The sequence below is a fragment of the Panthera leo genome, chromosome C2 (assembly GCF_018350215.1).
Source record: "Panthera leo isolate Ple1 chromosome C2, P.leo_Ple1_pat1.1, whole genome shotgun sequence".
Classification (NCBI taxonomy): Eukaryota; Metazoa; Chordata; class Mammalia; order Carnivora; family Felidae; genus Panthera; species Panthera leo.
In genome coordinates, this window is record NC_056687.1 from 82,052,783 (window position 1) to 82,074,467 (window position 21,685).

The window sequence follows — 21,685 nt, forward strand, 5'->3', positions numbered from 1 at the left end:
TGGCCTTGTTGCAGGGAAACACTAATTCCTAACCATGCTATGCTCCCTGGGAGCAAATGGTTTGTTTTCTCTTCACTGAATCCAGCCTGGGGTGGGTTCTCAGCAGCTGAGCCTGGCATGGAAAATCTATTTGGAGCAACTTGTCCCCAGGAGGGAAGAAGGCAAGCTGATTGTGCGGAGGAGTCGCAGCCACCATCCGGGTCAGCCACACTCGCTGGCCAGTGCAGGCATCAACACACAGAGGCACACACGAGAGTCCACAGCAAACAGGAGTCCTGTTTGTGTGCCCACACCCACACGTATCACGCATACCCAGCTCTACCCATATATGCACTGTGCACCCACACTTGACATACCAGTCACATGTACCACAATGACACACAAACACCATACACACATACACAACACGTATATAACCACATCCACCCGCACATCGTGTACAAATACACACACATACACAGCTGCACATACTACACAGACCACATATACTCCACTCCACACACACACCACCCACAATCCACCCTGGTCATATACATCCATACCACATACTCCTGTATACACACACCTCATCACACACCATGTAATGTCACATGCATCACGCACACCACATACATTCCGTACATACCATGTACACACTTGAACACATCCAACTACACACACATACCCACCACACATACTCCGCATAGCAACCATACACACCTACATACCACACACACACACGCAACACATTCCACACACCAGTCCTGTGCACCACAAATGCATCTCTGTGTCTGAGACACCCACACACCCACCCCGGTTACTTTCCCGCTCAGCAAGGCGGGGCTGCAGTCCCCTGCGGGACTGGGGCGGGCGGGCGCGCTCAGGGCCGGCGGGCCTTGGTTACCGCGGGCGGCGAGGCGGCAGGGCTGGGGTCTCGGGGCCGGCGGCTAGAGCTCTGGAGGCGTGGCTGAGCGGCCACACCTGGAGCGGGTGGCTTGCCCTGGGGTAGTGCGCGCGAGCGTGAACGTGCGCGCGCCTCCGAGGGGCCTCTGTGCCCCCTCCGGGAGGTGTGTACTGGGGGAAACGTGAGCCGCTCGAGGGGAGACGCTGTGTGTGCGAGAAAACCTCGCTGGCGGATGCGCAGGGACCGGCCCCCCGAGCGGTTAGGGTGGGCGTGTCCTCGGTGCGCCCGGCCCTCGGTGGAGTTCTCCAGACGACCCAGCTCGGCTGGAAGTGTGTGTGGGAAGCGCGCGCGCAAGCCGCTGTGCGTGTGAACACCAAGCCGCCAAGGCGTGTGTGTGTTCATAATGGCCGTCCGTCGGTTGGGGTCGGTCTCGGAGGAATGAATGAGTGTGTGTCAGAGACTCGCTGTGACAGGAGGGGACGCCGCTAGTGTGTGCCAAGAGGCCAGGCTAGCTGAGGGACGCCTGGCATCGGCCGGCGCCGGTCGGCGCGCGCGTGTGTGCGCGTGCGTGTGCACGTGGGGACGCGGCGCGCGCCGCGGCGGAGGGAGGCGGGCGGCGGCAGGCCCAGCCCCCGGTCGCAGCGCCCGGGGCGGCTCCTCTGCGAGCCTGGGACCGCCGTGCTCCCGCCACCACCACCGCCGCCACGCGCTGGCGTGACTCCCGGCCCGCGCCCTCCCACGTCTGCAGCCTGCTCGGCTTTTTGCCCGCCCAGACGCCGCTTCTCCCGGCTCCCGGCCTCGGCTCCGCGGAGGGAGCGGAAATGAGTGCGGCGTCGGCGTCGGCGTCCGAGCGGGGTTGGAAGAGCGAGAAAGTGGACGAGGCTCAGGCCCTGGCGCGGAGTTGCGCTGCCCGAAGACCCGACTTCCAGCCGTGCGACGGGCTCTCCATCTGTGCCACGCACAGCCATGGCAAGTGCTTCAAGCTGCACTGGTGCTGTCACCTAGGATGGTGTCACTGTAAGTCGAGTCGCGTCTCCCCTCCTTCCGCCGCCGTCCCAGGGCGCTCGGTGTCCCGGGTCGCGGTTGCCACTCTGCGGTCGCGGGTCTCGGCTCGGCGGGGGCTATCCAGCTGCTAGCTGGAGCCACCCTGGGCTCCCGGCGGGCCAGGCGGGAGCTGCCCGAGGCGCCGGACGCCTCGGTTGGCGCTGCCTTGGCAACGAGATGAAATCCCGTGGGGAGCTTAGCTTTAGCCACTTCTACAAAAGGGGATCTCCCCGTCCCAGGAAAACTGGAGGTTTTTTTTTTTCCCCCTTGCTTTTTTATCTGAAATGACCAGGCACTGTGTTGAGAAATGGTAGAGCGCCGTCAGAGTTGACAGCCAGAGGGGAAGCCTTTTTTCAGGGCTAGTGGAAATGCTCCCCTTTCTTTCTCACTTTTGTTTTTTCAGGCTGCTCGTTAAAAGAAAGAGCCCTTGGAAATCGAATTGTGGCCCATTTATTGTATCCAAATTGAGAAAACACTGAAGTGTAAGAGAAAGCTTTCGAGAAGTTAATATTAACAGTTTGGAAGGGTGAACTCCTTCAATACTCAGTTGTAGCGTATAGAGCCAATATATTTGACTGTTTTAAAATTACGAAATAAAATAAAGGAAAGTAAGCTTTAATAATCTCAAACCAATTTACAAAAGCCAGAGCTAACTGGTCTAGACCTTTTCTCTATGTTTATCCTGCCTGTGATTTTTAAAACGTATTAAACTTAAGTAGCCATTTAATCAGAATTCCACAATTTGATTAGTTCACGATATTAGGCCTGCTGTATCCAATAAATCATCATTTAAAGAAATATGTTATAAACTTAAGTTTCAGCATACTCTTATAATAGAGGTTTTTGGAGTGTTTATTCAGGACACACATTCTGGAAGTGATCTTAAGTTAAAATTGTTTTTTCCTTGTTGGTTAGGAAAAAATGGCTCCCAACAAGAGATGCAGTACATTGACAAGTCCTTGTTTACGTTAATTGAACACAGGGGGATATTTTAAATTGAATTTATGATTTGAAGAATAGGAGAATTCCTGCCTTTTGTTTACATTGAACAGTATTGATTTTTTTGTGTTGTCTGCTGAAGGGTCAGGTTCTTCCTATATTTCATTATTCCTATTGCTCTCAGATCCATTCCTCATTATAAAGCATCATTTCAGTGGGGGACAGGATACAAAGTTGGAAGTAGCAATTGTAAGAAACCTGTGATGCTGAAGTGCACAAGTACGATGAATCTGGTGAGAGTCCATTTTCTAGGGAGGTATAGAATCAGTACAGAATATGAGGAACATTAAAGACGGTCAGGTCAGTGCCTGTCTTATTTCAGCAGTCTCTCCACTAAGTACCAACATTCCTGATAGGAACCTTGCAGTCTTCTCAGGTAGCTTTGATTCTTAAAAATAGTCTCATATGGAGCTAAAATCAGTTACTTTCTAACTTCTTTCCACGGGTCTTATTTCTACCTTATGAAATCATGTAGAACAGTCTAATCCTTTTTTAGATCATGTTTTGTTTTTTTTTTCCAGCCCTTCAGATATACATAGACGGACATATACATATTCCACGGACATAGACTGTCTTCTCTCTGTATTCCCAGCCATTGTCACAATGTCTGGCCTGAAATAGATTTGAAATTCATGTTCATTGAGTGACTGAATGAAAGTAGCCATCGTTTTCCTCTCGGGCATTGTTTTGTCCTGTTTATAAATCTCTAGTCCCTTCTGCCTCTCCTTGTGTGGAATAGTATCCAGACTCCAGAGCATCCTGGTTGTTCTTTTCTGAATTTGTGCCAGTATGGTTATGATCCTTTGAAGACTGTGACCCTTAGAAGGGTACGTAATATCCCAATTGTGGTTTGAGTCGAGCAGGACTGCTGTCTCCCATGTGTGAGATACTGCTACTGCTGCATCTAGCAGCACGTTAGCTTTTCTCATATCCTCATCATATTGAGCTTGCTGCTGTCAGATTGAACTAAGATTGCTGTCGACTAAAGACATTAAGCCCCTTTTTTGTTTGTTTTACGTACATGGCAGTTAAGTCATGATGCTTGCCCATTGTACAGTTATATATGGATTTCTTTGGACTCTGATACCTTAGATGTTTTTCCCCATTAAATTTCATCTTCATTAGAATTATCCATTTATCTGGCTTATCGTTGTTTTTTCAGATCCCAGCTCTTTCTTAGTCCATATTTGAGCCCCCTAGTTTCGTGTGAGTCCTATATGGGATGCCAACAGTAGTATAGTAACCTTTTGCATCTTCATTCAAATTATCGATAAAATTGTTGAATAGGAGAAGGCCACATATAAGAATCCTGAAGCTCACAGGTAGGACTGACCTTTAAGTTGATGGCAGTTCATTAAGAAGCACTCATTGTTATGGTCATTCAAATAATTAGCTAGCCACTTAGTATTGTATTTATCTTATCCATGTGGTATAATGAGAGCCTGGTCATGTACCTTGTTGAAATCCTACCTTGTTGATATCTGACACTATTTATATTGCTTCTTTTTAATACATGATCTATCTATAAACACACTCTCTAAAGAAGAAAGGAAATTTGATTAGTCTGGTTATTTAGTTTGGCTCCACAAATGCTTACCATTTTCTTTTCTTAGGGATTAGAAGCTATTTTTTAAATAAAATATCTGAATTAGGAAAGGATTGATGTCGAGTCTACTGGACTATCGTCAGTTCTTTTCTTTAAAAATCAGATCTACATGTATTTGCCTGTTTCCAGTCTTTGGCAACCCTCCGGGTATCCATGCTTCCTCCACTGGCAGCAATTCAGTGATCACATTCACAAGAAGCTTCATTTCATTGAGAGCAGCAGCAAGGTGCTTTGTTACAGTCTTCTGTCCTATACTGGGAATCAATTCTTTCTATCCCCTTTTTAGTCCAAATATCATTTTTCTTGAAAAGATGCAGAGCTCACACATTTGAGAAGTTCTACTTTCTTTTTCGCACTCACAAACATTACAGCATCAGTTCTAAGCCGAATTTTTAAATTCTGTTTAATGTATATTGAGCACTTTTTTCTTTGTGAGACATTATTATGGAAGTTAGGGATATAAATATGAATACAGCTGGACCGTGCCATTTAAGCAGAGTATAAGGACATGATTAATACTATATTTATTTTTGTATTCCTTTAAAATCACAAATGAGGGACATCTGGGTGGCTCAGTCGGTTAAGTGTCCGACTTCAGCTCAGGTGATGATCTCATGGTTCATGGGTTCGGGCCTGCGTCAGGCTCTGAGCTGACAGCTCAGGATTCTGTGTCTCCCTCTCTCTCTGCCCCTTCCCTGCTTGCACTGTGTCTCAAAAATAAATAAACATAAAAAAATTTTTTAAATAAAATCATAAATGGTAAGGGTGAGAAAACTATCAACTTGTTCACCAAATCAGAAAATGGTAAAATGAGAGGACCACTTTGATATTTGAGAGAGGAATTTCAGAACAAATGAAGAAAGTTCAGTTATATATGGTTCGTGTTAAACTTGTGAAATTCATAACCTTAGGAAATAGAAAAGACTGAAAATATATACATGTTCATAAAAGACATATAAAACATGTATATATTCATAGACGTGGTACTTGATGTATTATTAAAGGAAATAGTGTTTGGATAATGGCAGAGTTTGAGAATCATGTCTGGGAGGAAAACTATGATACATACTGTAGGTGTCACTATCAAAAATAGGTTATTTAGTTGAAGAAACTATGGCCCTGAATGTGTAACTTTTTTTCTTCCCTCAGTAAAGAGCGATATTGGATGGAATTACTGAGTGAAGGATTCCAAGAGGAGTTTTGAGAGGAAAAAAAAGACATAGCTTGGCTAGGGAAGAGGATTGGGAAAGAATAAATCACATGCAGAGACAAAGTAGATTTTGTGGCGAGAATAGGTAGAACATGTACAAGGCATAACAAATTAGATTGTTGAAATGAACAGGGAAGGTGGGAAGTCTGAGGTTTCAGTTGATAGAGACCATAACATGATAGCAGTGATATGGGCAGTAGAGGAATGAAACTACCAAGGGAGATTATTTTGTTATTAGTGTAAAATAGAAATTCATTCAATAATATCCATAAATGGAAATTGGAATAGATTATTAATTTGGAGATAGAGGAAGAGAAAAGTTACAAAGGATAACTTCTAGACTTCCGCCTCATGCATATAGGATGGATGGTAGTGCCATTCATTCACTAACAAAAAGAAAATATTAAAGAAGAGCTAGGGTTTGGCTGAGCATGGATTGTGAATCCAGTTTTGAATCGTGAATCCTGGGAGACCAGGAATTCAGTTTTGGATCTATTGAGTTTAAGCTGCCTTGTCATCACATAGTAATAATGTGAGTAGGCAATTGGATGCAGAGATCTAGAACTTAGAGGAGAGGTCTTCACTAGAGATAAAATAGAAGTCATTTACTTATTTTTAGATTACAGTTGTGGCCATGGTGAAGCCAGAAGATCACCAAGGGAGGGACTATGGTATGAGAAATGAAAATCTTTAGGCTTTCCCTTTAGAATGCTAATATTTAGAACACTAATATCTGGGTACAGGAGGATCAGCTTGCAGCAGAGTCCGGGAGGGAAGAAAAATATGGAAAGTTATTTTTTTGCATATTTTATTGCAGAAGCAGAGGGAAATGAGTGTTTTAAGAAACAGTATGAAAATTAGGGGTGCCTGGCTGGCTTAGTTGGAGTGTGTGGCTCTTGATCTCGGGGTGGTGAGTTTGAGCCCCATATTGGGTATAGAGATTACTTAAAAATAAAATCTTTAAAAAAAGGAAGTATGAAGACTAAATCAGTTTTCGGCAGCTTATTTCTTAGAAATTGGCAAAATATACAAATAGTGATTTTCTTTATTGCTGAAAAAGAGGGTAAAAGGTTTAGTCTCACAACAGTAACTTCAAAAATATATTTAATTGCAGGGGCACCTGGGTGGCTCAGTTACGCATCTGACTTCAGCTCAGGTCATGATCTCACAGCTCCTGGGTTCGAGCCCTGTGTCAGGCTTCTGTGCTCACATGACAGCTCAGAGCCTGGAGCCTGCTTTGGATTCTGTGTCTCCCTCTCTCTCTGCCCCTTCCCTGCTCACACTCTGTCTCTCTCTCCTTCAAAAATAAATAAACATTTAAAAAAAAAAAAGAATATATTTAATTGCAGTATTAGTCAAAGCTATTTGAGACAGTAAATTCTTCAAACTAGAAAGAAAAGAATAGAATGACAGGAGCTGAGAATTAGGACACAGAAATTACAGTTAATATTTATTGAGTGATTACTGTGTACCAGAGTAAGCTTATTATGCTAAGCACTAAATAGACAATTATGTCATTATGTCCATTCTACAATTGAGGAAGGAGGCTTAGGGAAGTTAAGCTAGTAAAAGTAGAGCCTGGATTTGGGTCCAGGCCGGTCTGATTCTAGGACCGAGACTCTTAACCACCATAGGTTCTACAGAGTAATTTAAAATTAATGCACAAAATCAACAGCTTTTGGCTCCACCAAAGCCAGTGATGGGAAAAATTGTTAAGAAATGAGTGGAAAATTGTAACACTTGCAAAAATGAAATACAGAAGAATGAGAACTGTAAAGAGGTCATGAGATGTGATGGGGAATGACATCTAAGTTAAGAGTTAAGGAAGAAAAAGTGATTAGAAGGTGACAGGGGTGGGTGGGTAGTGTACGTGGTATGATGTTGGTGCCACCAGCAGAACTCAGAGTTGGCTTAATAAAATCACATAATAGATTAGTTCAGTTTTTTGCAGAAGACATCTTAAAAGATGTCTGTCTTTTTCAGATTGAAAGCAGGAAGAGTGGGACTTGATGTAGTCTAATAGATGGTATTAACATATCTAAAGAAAGACTGTCGCAGCAGAAGGTGGATGGGCAGCATGGAAATATAGAAAAATGGGTATTGGAGAGGCAGAATTTGGAAGTGTTTTTTTCAGAACTGTTCAGAGAAGGTGATAGCACTGCCTAGAACTTAAATATCTGGTCTGTATGATTGGACTGTCCTACAAATATTTGGCTATAAGTTGGTTTCCTATTTATAGATTTTCTATAGAGAGAGGAGCTGATTAGAGAATTTAACTCTTAGGACCTTTTAGCAAATATACTTGTCTCCACTAGGTAGTGTATTAGCATTGTGGTTTTTGTGTCATTGTATTTGTTTTGGTTTCCTGCTTCTACACAACTTAGGGTAAATCCACAAAATCAAGTTCTGACTTAGCCAGGGTAATGCCTGCTGGTTTTCCTAAGGGGCATCTCAATCATATCAATAGCAGTTGCTACAGAAAAATATATTTAAGAAGTTTGATGGTGAAAACTATCAAAAAAAAATGGAGTGGTAGTTTTATTGGATGAAGGAGTCAACGGAAGCTTTTTTTTCCCCCTAAGAATGAGGCTTCTTATCATGTCTAGTGGCTGAAGGAAGAGGATATGGATGTTAAGAAGACAAGTGTGACGTGAAGTTCTGAGTGAGATTCCTCAAAGCCTTTCAAAGAAAGAGAAAACTGATGGGTGTTTTTCCATCCCCATGGTGCTTCAATCATAACACACATCAACTTCAACAATAACAATAACGGTGCTTATTGCAGGCATCTCTTTTTGCATGCAATCTTTATATATGCAGGCATCATCTTTTTGCATGTGTCACCTCACTTAAACCTTAGAACAACCCTGTGAGGTAGGTATTGCTACTACCCTCATTTTTTAGATTAGGAAACTTGCTGAAGGGTTACCAGTAGTCGCTTTGGCTGTATATGGCAAATGTACATCAGAATCTTACAAACCAAGTGCCAACCAGGGCTCTGGGGCACTTGGTTCCACTCAGGGTACAGTGAGGATGACCTTCAGCTGTTTTAAATTCTTTCTGGAAAAAGCAGGAATTCAGTAAATAAAGTAAAATAAGAACGGTTTCTGATTTTAAAAGAAGGGCAATTGTATGCAGTATGAGCATTTTCAGAGTGGTTGCAAACACTATAAAAACTGTGCTTTTAAAAACTACTTAACAGTGTATTGTATAATATGAATCTTCAGTCACCTCATATCCTCAGCTGATCCCTAACTGGTGCAAACCCTTTTGGTTGTTGTTAGATTTGCATGCATACCATTAATTATTGCTGGCTTCCAAGCCTGTTGCATTTAGGGATTTGAACTGGATAGCTTTTGAGGATGTTTCTGTGGTAATTTCCTACATTCCAAGACCCCCATTTTGTTTAGGTTTATTCTCTCATACTGTAGAATTTCATTTATTAAAAGAATATTAAAGAGAAATGTTATTAATTCCAAACAATAATAGTAACACATGTTTAACAATCAAAAGTTGTCTAGTAGAAGATTGCTTTATGTAAGATTTGCTTACATAAAACGAGGAAGGCACAGTGTAATCCTAGAAGGGACAAGGGCCATGGAGTCTGATACACCTTAATTGGAATGATGATTCCTCCATTTATTGGCAGTGTGACCTTGGACAGGTTAGTCAGCCTCTCTCAGTCAGTCTTAATGTTCCCTCTGGAAAACAGGAATAGAGGTTCCTATTTCACAGGGTGGTTGTGAGGATTAAGTGACACACGCAAAGTACTTAGTGCAAGTATTTAGTACAAGTGGCTTGAGCCCCTCCTCAAGAAAACCAAACAAACAATATATAGAAATACCAGCTAGTATAATCATCCTGAGGGCAGGCTCTGGCTTGGACTTGGTGTTTGAATGCTGGATCTGCCCACTTGACCAGTTATATGGTTTGAGGGAAGTTAACCTCTTTCAGTTTCCTCACTTTTAATACAGAGATAATAATAGCACCAGTTTCATGGTGTAATGACTGCCAGTCTCCAGCTCCTTCTCCCTTCCACAAATGTTTAATGTTTAATCTGAAATTCACTTTGTGACCATACTCATTTGTTCAGTTAAACACTCAAAACAGCAAAGGTAGTATATACATTGTGAAAAATATATTTAGAAATTAATCAGTTTTTTGTTACCCTCCATTGGAAGGTCTGTTTTGTAATAGTTACTATGTGATGATTATCTTCTTCTTGTCATGAAATCTGACAATGTCCTCCAACTCCCATGCCCCTCCTGCATCCTGTTTTCCACCATTGTTAAGCAATGGATAGTTCTGGTTTATTAGATATACCAGTTAATAGCTTTCATATATAGCAAATAAGGGTCAGAAGGTTTCAAAGGATCAGAATATAAAAGTTACATTGTATTAAAGTGAAATGAACATGTTTAATTTTAATGATTTAGAAGCTTTGTTAGGATCCTGTGGTCATACTTGGCCATCATTTGGAATGCTGATTTTATATGGAAAAATGGCAAAAGTACTAGTTGATACAGTAGTCCTGGCTGCTAGAATGTTGGACAAAGGACACTTAATTGTAGTCTTTGCAAATTACTTTACTTAGGTTGACAGAATTTTCATTCTGTGTTTCTCCTGTTATAATTGTTGGTTCTTCAATTTTCTGATAGTTAACAATATTCTGTCAGCACACTGCCAAAAACGTTCAGTACCGGAGTGCCAACAATATATAATAAATCCCTCCAGCTGTGTCTGCACAATGCCCTAAAACAGTCCTTTCAGGACAAATTCTTTAAACTTGCCTAGTGCTTATAAAACTAGATTATTTTGGTGTGATACAGATGTGTATTTCTTCCTCTGTATCTCATTACAACAGACTTTAGTGAAATAAAAACACTAAGAGTGTAATGATTTGGTATTTTCAGCATGCCTTTCTTAAGAATGAGGACATTTTCCTATATAATTACAATACTAGTCACATCTAAGATAATTAACACGAACTCAGCAGTGCTATCTGATATACAGTTTCCTTAATTGTCAAAAAATGACTTTTATAGCTGACTTTTTAAAAAATTCAGGGTCCAATCAAGATTCATACATCGGATTTCATTATTATATCGTTTTATTTTAATCATTCTAGAATAATCACACTTCTGGGGGGATGACATTGAAATTTTTGAACAATCCAAGTTAACTGCCTGTAGCATTTCACATATTTTAAGTTTGCCTAATTGTTTAATCATGATTAGATTTAGGTTAACATTTTCATTGAGTTATTACAGAGGTGATATTGTATCCTATCACATGAGGAGACATAGACTGTTGAGGTGTTCCACTACTGCTAATGCTAAGGTGGTAACTGACAAGTCTTTTATAAAGATACATTTCCCCTTTATTGTTTTTCTTTTTAGAAACCTTTTTTATTCCTTTTGTTTTTAACATACTATCTGTGGGATACTTTGACAATGAATATTCTGTTCTCTAACAGACTTTATCCTAGTCATTTTAGTATTGACTGAGGAGTCTTAAGTGGATCACTTATTACATTGGTGGTTGCATGACAGTGATTTTCTAATTCTGCCATTCTTTCTACCATTGATGGAATTGTTTTATAAAAAAGAGGTTGGGGGGGGCACCTGGGTAGCTCAGTTGGTTAAGTGTCCGACTCTTAATTTTTCGCTCAGGTCATGATCTCACAGTTTGTGATATCAAGCCCTCATGTGGTACTCTGCCCTGACAGCACTGAGCCTGCTTGAGATTCTTCATTCATTCATTCATTCATTCATTCCCTCTCCCTCCCCCTCTCCCCTCTTTGTGAGCATGCCCTGTTCTGTCTCTCAAAATACATAAATACACTTTTTTTTTTAAAAAAAGAGGGTTTTCTTTTCTACCTGCATACCATCTTTTTTAAGTATTACTATAGATTACTTGGTTCTTTTTTATTCGTTGTAAGTAAACATCATAACTCTTTTTGATGCTCAAACTGTCTTAAATTTGGTCAGTGAGAGCCCCTTCAAGCTGGCTTCTGTGTCCTTTTGACATGTTCCTGTCAGTTTTTTGAGTACTTCCCTATTTTCTGGAACAAATTGTTCCAGGCTTACCTAGTAATTTCTGTGCCTCAGACCAGAAATGCATTGTTTTTCTAAGGATCCCAGATTCCGTTTAGTGATGAATGGCATGGAAACCATTATCTGGGCTTTTGGTGTGCTTATTTCTCCTGAGATGTTACTGCATTTAGGCCCTTTCAGTGGATAGGGTGTGTGTGTGTGTGTGTGTCCGTCCGTCCGTCCGTGTGTGTCCGCCCGTGTGTGTCCGCCCATGCCCATTCCCATCACCTTTCCCCAATACATATTTGTACCTTGCTTCTCTCTGGGTAAAAATCCTGGTTTCCAATACATCATAATATTTACTCATTTCCTTTATTCTCAGCTACACACAGGATAGTTTAGGGATTAGTACCTTAGTACCACTACCAACAACAAACTGATGAATAAAGTTCAAGAATCTTTGCATGTTTTGGTCTTTAGGCTATATCCTAGGTACAATGTATAGTCAGAGCACTCTGTTCAAAAGTTTCTTGAGTTAATTTTTTTTCTGTGTTATCAAGTTCATTGATTTCTGATTCTAATCAATTTCATGTTCACATTTTAATTTTTTTTAATTGAACTTTTTATTTAGAAATAATTTAGCTTTACATGCAGTTGTGAGAAATAATACAGAGATCTGGTATATCCTTATCCAGTTTCCCAGTGGTAGCATCTTGCAAAACTGTACTTCGGTGTCACAACCAGGAAATTGACATTGATACAGCCAAAATAATATTTCCATCATTGCAAGGCACCTCGTGCTGCCCTCTAATTAGTGTTTATTTTCAAGAGAGAGAGAGACAGAGGGTGATCAGGGGAGGGTTAGAGAGAGGGGGAGACACAAAATCTGAAGCAGGCTCCAGGCTTCGAGCTGTCAGCACAGAGCCCGATGATGCAGGGCTCAAACTCACAAACTATGAGATCACGGCCTGCGCCGAAGTCGGATGCTTAATTGACTGAGCCACCCAGGCGCCCCTGGTGTTGCCCTTTTATAGACATACTTTCCCTCTTGCCCCAGCCCCTCATTAATCTCTGGCAATCACTAATCTGTTCTCCGTTTCTATAATTTTGTCATTTCCAGAAGTTTTTATAAATGAAATCATACAGTATGTAACCTTTTGGGATTGGCTTTTCTTCACTCAGCATTATCTCTGAAGATTCATCCACGCTATTGAGTGTATCAATAATTTGTTCCTTTGTACTGCTGAGTAGTATTCCATGGCGTACATGTACCATAGTTTAATCATTCACACATTGAAAGGCATTTTGTGTTGCTAGTTTGTAGTTATAAATAAACCTGACATAAACAAATGTGTACAATTTTCTGTTTGAGGAGAAGTCTTCATTTCTCTGGGATAAATGCCCAGGAGTGCAACTGCTGGGTTGTATGGTAGTTGCATGTTTAGTTTTTTAAGAAGCTGCTAAACCGTTTTCCATAGAGATTGCCCCATTTTATATTCCCATCCACAATGTATGAGTGATCCAGTTTCTTCGCCACATTCTTGTCAGCATTTGGTGTTGTTGCTCTTTTTATTTCACTTTTATTTCAGCCATTCTGATAGGTGTGTACTGATAGTTCATTTTGATTTTAATCTGTATTTACCTATTAACATTCATGTGCTTATTTGCCTTTTGTGTATCCTCTTTGGTGAAATACATTTTATCTTTTTTTTTTTTTTTTTTTTTTTAGGACTTTACTTTCTTAGAGCAGTTTTAGGTTTACAGAAAAATTGAGATGGAGGTACAGAGATTGCTCACATATTTTGCTGCCACACATGTGCAGCCTCCCCTACTCTACTATCAATATCATTCACCAGAGCAGTACATTTTTTACCAAAAGTGAACCTCTGTTGACACATCATAATCACCTTGACTATAGTTTACCTTATGGCTCAATCTTGGTATTGTACATCCTATTTGGACAAATGTATAAAGACCTATATCCATCATAATATCACTGCCCTAAAAATCCCTTCTGCTCTGCCTCTTTATTTCTTCCCACATGTCCCTGGCAATCACTGATCTTTTTATTATCTCCATAGTTTTGCCTTTACCATAATGTCATATAGTTGGAATCCTATAGTAGCCTTTTTAGATTGGTCTTTTTCACTTAGTCATATGCATTTTAAGGTTCCTTCATGTCTTTTCATGGCTTGATAGCTCGTTTTTTTTTTTTTTTTTTAGTGCTGAATAATACTCCATTGTATGGATGTATTCCATTTTATTTATTCACCTACTGAAGGATATCTTGGTTCCTTCTAAGTTTTGGCAGTTACAAATAAATCTGTTGAAAATACTCATGTGGGTTTTTGTGTGGATGTTTTTTCACCTCCTTTGGGTAAATACCAAGGAGGGAGCACTATTGCCAGATTCTATGGTAAGAGTATGTTTAGTTTTCTAAGAAACTGACAAGCTGTCTTCCCACCAGCAATGTATGAGATTTCTTATTGCTCTGCATCTTTGCCAGCATTTTACGTTGTCAGGGTTCCATATTTTGGTCATTCTAATGAATGTGTAGTGGCATCTCACATTGTTTTAATTTGTGTTTCTATGATGACATATGATGTGGGTGGACATATGATGTGGGATACTCTATGTGGAGTATCTTTGACATGCTTATTTGCCATCTGCATATCATCTTTGGTGAGTTGTCTGTTAAGATCTTTGGCCCACTTTTAAATCAGAGTTTTAAGAGTTCTTTGTGTATTTTGGGGGCACCTGGGTGGCTTAGTCAGTTGGGCGTCTGACTTCGGCTTAGGTCATGATCTCACAGTCCGTGAGTTCAAGCCCCGCGTCGGGCTCTGTGCTGACAGCTCAGAGCCTGGAGCCTGCTTTGGATTCTGTGTCTCCCTCTTTCTCTGCGCCTCTCCTGCTTGCTCTCTGTGTCTCTCACTCTCAAAAATTAATAAACATAAATTTTTTAAAAATTTAAAAAAGTTCTTTGTACATTTTGGATAATCTTTATCAGATATGTGTAATTCTTTTTATTATGTATTACCGAATTTTATTTGCTAATAGCTTTGTAAGGATTTTTATGTCTATATTTATGATGGGTGTTGGTCTGTAGTTTTCTTTTTTGTATTCTCTTTGGTTTTGGTATCAGGGCAATAAAGGTTCATACAATGAATTGAAAAGTTTTCCTCTCTTTTTTCTGAAATAAAGTGTTTAGAAATGATGTGAATTTTTCTTTTAACATTTGGTGAATTCTCTAGTGCAACCATCTAGGTCTAGAGATTTTCTTCTTGGGAGTTTTAAATTACTAATTCAATTTCCTTAATAGTTAAGAGGTTCTTCAAATTATTACTAATGAGTAAATTGGGGTAGTTCATTTTTTAAAGGAATTGGTTCATTTCATTCTAAGTTGTCAAATTTATATGTGTAGAGTTTTTGTAGTATTTCCTAATTATACTTTTGATGTTTGCATGGTCTGTAGCGATACCCCTTACTTCATTCCTAACATTGCTAATTTGTATCTTGTTTATTCTTTGTCAGTCTGCTAAAGGTCTGTCAATTGTATTGATCTTTTCGAAGAAACAGTTCTTTGTTTCCTTAATTTTCTCTGTTGTTTTTGTTTTCAATGTCTGATTTCTGCTGTTGTGTTTATTATGTCCTTCTGCTTGCTTTGGGTTTGTTTTATGCTGCTTGTTTTAGCTTCTTGAGGATGAGAATTTAAGATTGTTGGTTTGAGATTTTTCCTCTTTTCTAATATATGCATTAAATTTTTTTTTAATGTTTATTTATTATTGAGAGAGAGAGAGACAGAGTGTGAGCAGGGGAGGGGCAGAGAGAGAGGGAGACATAGAATCCAAAGCAGGCTCCAGGCTCTGAGCTGTCAGCACAGAGCCTGACATGGGGCTCGAATTCACAAACCGCGAGATGATGACCTGAGCGGAAGTTGGTAGCCAACAATTTGAGCCACCGAGGCGCCCCAATATATGTATTTGTTGCTGTAAAATCCCTCCCACAGCACTGCATTAGCTGTGTACCACAGATTTTAAGATGTTTTATTTCCATTTTCATTCAGTTCAGTGTATATTTTGATTTCTTTTGAGACATCTTTCCGACTCATGGATTCCTTAGTGTTGGGAGACTTTTCTGTTATTTTTATGTCAGTTGATTTATAGCTTGATTCTATGTGGTCAGAGAATATACTGTGTATGATTTTAATTCTTTTAAACTTGTTGAATTTTGTTTTATGGCCCAGTATATGGCCCAGGTGTCATGGGCAATTGAAAAGAATGGGAATTCTGCTTTTGTTGGGTGAAACTCTCTCTATAAATGTCTGTTAGATCCTGTTGGTTATTATGTTGTTGCTTATTTTATGTCTATGTATTATGTCAGTTGTCAAAAGAAGAGTGTTGATGACTCCAACAAAATTATGAATTTGTGTATTCTCCTTTCAACTCGGTCAGTGTTTGCTTCAGCTCTGTTGTTTGGTGCATATACATTTAGAATTGTCATTATCAAATGTTCCTCTCTGCTCTGGTAATGTTCTTTGCTCTTAATTCTACTTTATCTGATATAGGTATAACATAACTGCTTTCCTTTGACGTATGCCTCCATAATATATCTTTCCCCCACCTGTTGCAATACCACTGACTAGATTTCTTACGCTGTACCTCTTATTCTCATGACTTACTCATTCTGTAACTGGAAGCCTGTACTTGCCACTCCCCTTTGCCCATCTAGCCTATTCTCCCATGGCAGCCATCAATTCTCTAGGTTTCTAAGTCTAATTTTTAATTTCTAGGTGTGATTCTGCTTTTTGTATATTTACATGGTTTGTGTTTTAGATTCCACATGTAAGTTAAATCATAAAGTATTTGTCTTTCTGTGACTGACTTATTACCTTAGCATAATACTCTCATGTTCCACCCCACATGGCAAGATCTCATCCTTTTTTATGGCTGAGTAATATGCTATTGTACATATATACCACTTTTTCTTTATCCATTCATCTATTGATGGACATTTGGGCTGCTTCCATAATTTTGCTGCTGTAAATAATACTTCAGTAAACATAGGGATGTGTATGTCTTTTTGAATTAGTGTTTTTATTTTCTTTGGTTAATACTGAGTGATAGAATTATTGGGTCATACGGTATTTCTGTTTTTAATATTTTGAGACCTCCATACTGTTTTCCACAGTGGCTGTACCAATTTACATTCCCAGCAGTGCACAAGGGTTCCTTTTCTTCCACATCCTTGTCAGCACTTATTATTGTCTTTTTGATTCTAGACATTCTACCAGGTGTGAGGTAATATCTCAATGTGGTTTTGATTTGCATTTCTCTGATGATTAGAGCATCGTTCCATGTGACTGATATCTGTATGTCTTTTCTGGAAAAATGTCTATTTAGGTCCTCTGACCATTTTTAATCAGATGCTGATGCTGATGGTTTGGTGTTGACTTGTATAAGTTCTTTATATATTCTGGATATTAACTCCTTATTGGGTATGTCATTTGCAAATATCTTCTTCCATTCAGTAGGTTGCCTTGCCAGTTTGTTGATGGTTTCCTTTGCTCTGCAGAATCTTTTTATTTTAATGTAGTCCCAATAATTTATTTTTGATTTTGTTTCCCTTGCCTTAGGAGACATATTTAGAAAAATATTGCTACCGCCAATGTCAAAGAAATTACTGCCTGTGTTTTCCTCTAGGAGTTTTATAGTTTTAGGCCTCACATTTAGGCCTTTAATCCATTTTCAGTTTATTTTCGTTTATAAGAAAGTGGTCCATTTTAATTCTTTTGTGTATAGAATCCAGCACCATTTGTTGGAGAGGCTGTCTTTTCTCCATTGTGTATTCTTACCTACCTAGTCATAGATTAGTTGATCATTTGTGTCACACTCACACATTTGAGTGTGAGTTTATTTCTGGGCTTTTTATATTCTGTTCTATTGATCTTTGTGTCTGTTTTTGTGCCAGTACCATACTGTTTTGATTACTGCAGCTTTGTATTGTAGTATATCTTGAAATCTGAGATTGTGGTACTTCCAGTTTTATTCTTATTTTTCAAGGTTGCTTTGTCTCTTTGTGGGTCTTTTGTGGTTCCATACAAATAATAGGATTGTTTGTTCTGGTTCTGTGAAAAATGCTGTTGATATTTTGATAGAGATTGCACTGAATCTGTAGATTGCTTTGGGCAGTATGAACATTTTAACAATATTTTTCCAGTCTGTGAGCATGGGATATCTTTCTATTTATTTGTGTCATCTTCAGTTTCTTTCATCAGTGTTTCATAGTTTTCAGAGTATAGGTCTTTAACCTCCCTTGGTTAAGTTTTTTTGGCATTTTATTCTTTTTGGTGCAACTATAAATGGATTTGTTTTCTTAATTTCTCCGTCTGCTACTTCATTATTAATGTATAGAAATGCAACCAATTTCTTGGTATTAATTTTGTATCCTGCAGCTTTACTGAATTGATTTATTACTTCCAGTAGTTTTTTGGTGGAGTTTTTAGGGTTTTATGTAATAGTATCATGTCATCTGCAGATAGTGATGGTTTAACTTCTTTCTTTCTAATATGAATGCCTTTTATTTTTTTCTTGTCTGACTGCCATGGGTAGGACTTCTGTACTGTGCTGAGTAAAAGTGGTGAAGCGGACATCCTTGTCTTGTTCCTCGTCTTAGAGGAAAAGCTGTCAGTTTTCCACCATCAAATATGATGTGAACTGCTGTTTTTTCTTATATGGCCTTTATGTTGAGGCACGTTTCCTCTAAACTCATTTTGCTGAGAGTTTTTATCATCAGTGGATATTTAATTTTGTCAAAGGCTTTTTTGTATCTATTGAGATGATCATACGATTTTTATTCTTTGTCAATGTAGTGTATCACGTTTGTGAATGTTAAATCATCTTTGTGTCCTTGGATTTAATCCCACTTGATTGTGGTGAATTATCCTTTTAATGTATTGTTGAATGCAACTTGCTAATATTTTGTTGAGGATTTTTGCATCTATGTTCATCTGTGATATCGGCCTGTAGAGTGTGTGTGTGTGTGTGTGTGTGTGTGTGTGTGTGTGTGGTGTCTTTGTCTGGTTTTGGTATCAATGTAATGCTGGTCTTGTAAAATGTGTTTGGAAGCCTTTGTTCCTTTTCTACTTCTTGGAATATTTTGAGGAGAATAGGTATTAGCTCTTCTTTAAATGGTAGAATTCACCTGTGAATCCATCTGGTCCTGTACTTTTATTTTTTTGGTAGTTTTTTGATTACCAGTTCAATTTTATTACCAGTGGTTGATCTGTTTAGATTTTGTTTCTTCCTGATTCACTTTTGGAAGACTGTATGTTTCTGGGAATTTACTTATTTCTTCTAGGTTGTCTAATTTCCTGGCATAAATTTTTTTTTTTTTTTTTTTTTTTTTGTGGTAGTCTCTTATAATTCACTGTATTTCTGTGGTGTCTCTTGTTACTTCTCTTTTGTTTTCGATTTTCTTTATTTGGGTTCTTTCTCTTTTTTTCTTCATGAATCTGGCTAAAAGTTTATCAGTTTTTTTTTCTTTTCAAAGAACCAGCTCTTGGTTTAATTAATCTTTTTTTGTTTGTTTAGTTTCTATGTCATTTATTTCTGCTTTGGTCTTTATTATTGTTTCACTTCTCACCTTATGCATTATTCTTTTTCTGGTTTGTTTAGGTGTAAGGTTAGATTGTTTATCTGAGCTTTTATTTGTTCTCAAGTTAGGCCTGTGTCACTCTGTATTTCCTTCTTAGAACTGCTTTTGCCATATCCTAAAGAATTTAGATCATAGTGTTTTCATTTAAATTAAATTTTTTTAACATTTATTTATTTTTGAGAGAGAGAGAAACAGAACATGAAAGGGGGAAGAGAAGAGAGAGAGGTAGACACAGAATCTGAAGAGGCTTCAGGCTATGAGCTGTCAGCACAGAGCCCAATGCAGGGCTCAAACCCACAACCTGTGAGATCATGACCTGAGCTGAAGTTAGACACTTAATTGACTGAGCCACCCAGGTGCTGCTCATTTAAATTTAAAGTGGCTGTCTTATATATAGCATATATTATGTCTTTTTTAATAATTAAATTTTTTTTCTTAATGTTTATGTATTTTTGAGAGATAGAGACAGAGACGGGACATAAGAGGGAGAGAGGCAGAGAGAAAGGGAGATACAGAATCCAAAGCATGGTCCAGGCCCTGAGCTGTCAGCACAGAGCCTAACTTGGAGCTCAAAGCCATGAACTGTGAGATCATGACCTGAGCCAAAGGTGGATGCTCAATCCACTGAGCCACACATATGCCCCATATTAGTCATGTTTTCTAAGCCACTCTGCCAGTCTTTCTATTTTAATTGCTGTGTTTAGACCATTTATATTTAATGTAATTATTGGTAAGTTAGGGATTAGGTCTGCCACTTAATTTTTTGCTTTATTTGGTCTTCCTGTTTTTTGTTTCTCGTTATTTTCCCTGTTTTGCCGTGAGTTACTTGGCCATTTATTTAGAATTTCATCTTGATTTATCTGTAATATTTCTGAATATTCTCTTTATGTAGCTTTTTAAGGTTTGCTGTAGTTACTACATTATATATCTGTAGATTATCGTAGTGTATTAGTGTCCATTTTGAGTGAGGTATAAAAACCTTCCCTTTTTGTCATTGTTTCCTACACTCATTTATAATATAACTATTTTAATATAACTATATCTCTATATACGTAGAACCATGTCACACAGGGTTATAATTTCTGTATTAATTGTCAAATATAATTTCGAAAATTCAGGGTAGAGCAGGAAAGTATTTTTCTACATTTCGCTTATTGTTTTTTATTTTTTCCTTTCAAAAGTTTCTTCTTTTATTATTCCCTTTCTGTTTATAGAACTTCCTTTAGCCATTCTTTTACAATAAGCCTGTTGGTGACAAATTCTCTTAGTTTTTTTTCACATGAGAATGTCTTGATTTCTCCTTCATTTTTGAAGGATATTATTATTATTATTGGGTATAGGATTCAGGATTGATGTTCTTTCCTTTTTGGCACTTGAAAAAATTGTGCTACTTCCTTCTGGCCTCCATGATTTCTTCTTCGTTTTTTTTTTTAATGTTTATTTTTGAGAGACAGAGACACAGGGTAAGCAGGGAAGGGTCAGAGAGAGACACACACAGAATCTGAAGCAGGCTCTAGGCTCTGAGCTGTCAGCACGGAGCCCAACATGGGACTCAAACTCACAAACCATGGGATCGTGACCTGAACTGAAGTTGGCCACCCAGACACCCCATGGCCTCTATGATTTCTGATGAGAAATCCACAGACATTTGTATTTTTTCACCTTATAGGTAAGGAATTTTTTTTCCCTGGCTGCTTTTAAGATTTTTTTTCTTTTTCTTTAGTTTTCAGAAGTTTGAATATGATGTGTCCTGGCATGGATTTGTGGGGGCTTACCCTGTTTGTGGTTTGCTCAGCTTCTTGAGTTGGTATAATATGTCTCTAGCCAAATCTGGAAGGTTTTCAGCCATTATTTCTTCAAATAGTTTCTCAGCTCTGCTTTTTTTTTTTTCTTCTGGCAGCTTCATTAATGCAAAACATTAGACTTTGTTGTTATAATCTCATGGCTTCTGAGGCTTTATCCCTTTTTTAAGTCTATATTCTCACTGTTGTTCAAATTGGGTAATTTCTATTGTATCTTCTAGTCCATTGAAACTTTCCTTTTCCATTCTTCTGTTGAGCCCATCCACTGAGCTTTTTGTTTTAGTTGTGTTTTTCAGTTTTCATATTGGTTTGGTTCTTATTTTTCTATTTCTTTGCTGAGACTGTTTCTTTTCTGGGGCTTGCTTTATTTGCCACTGCTTCAAGCATATTTATAATGGCTCACTGAAGTGTTTTTTTGAAATAATGGCTGCTATAAATTCCTTGTCAGATAATTCT

The 21,685-nt window shown here is 38.9% G+C and overlaps 1 protein-coding gene across 3 annotated transcripts in view; it reads left to right on the forward strand.

The window, feature by feature from the left end:
• The first annotated feature begins 1,503 nt into the window (after window positions 1-1,503).
• The window catches only part of CC2H3orf70 (chromosome C2 C3orf70 homolog), a 92,870-nt gene continuing 72,688 nt past the window's right edge, over window positions 1,504-21,685 (forward strand). For all 3 annotated transcript variants that reach the window (XR_006207366.1, XR_006207367.1, XM_042956039.1), the window contains exon 1: window positions 1,504-1,900. Coding sequence is in view for 1 of the 3 variants with exons in the window: in XM_042956039.1 (XP_042811973.1) it covers window positions 1,705-1,900 (196 nt within the window). In the remaining 2 variants the exon portion in view is untranslated. The remainder of the gene's footprint in view (window positions 1,901-21,685) is intronic.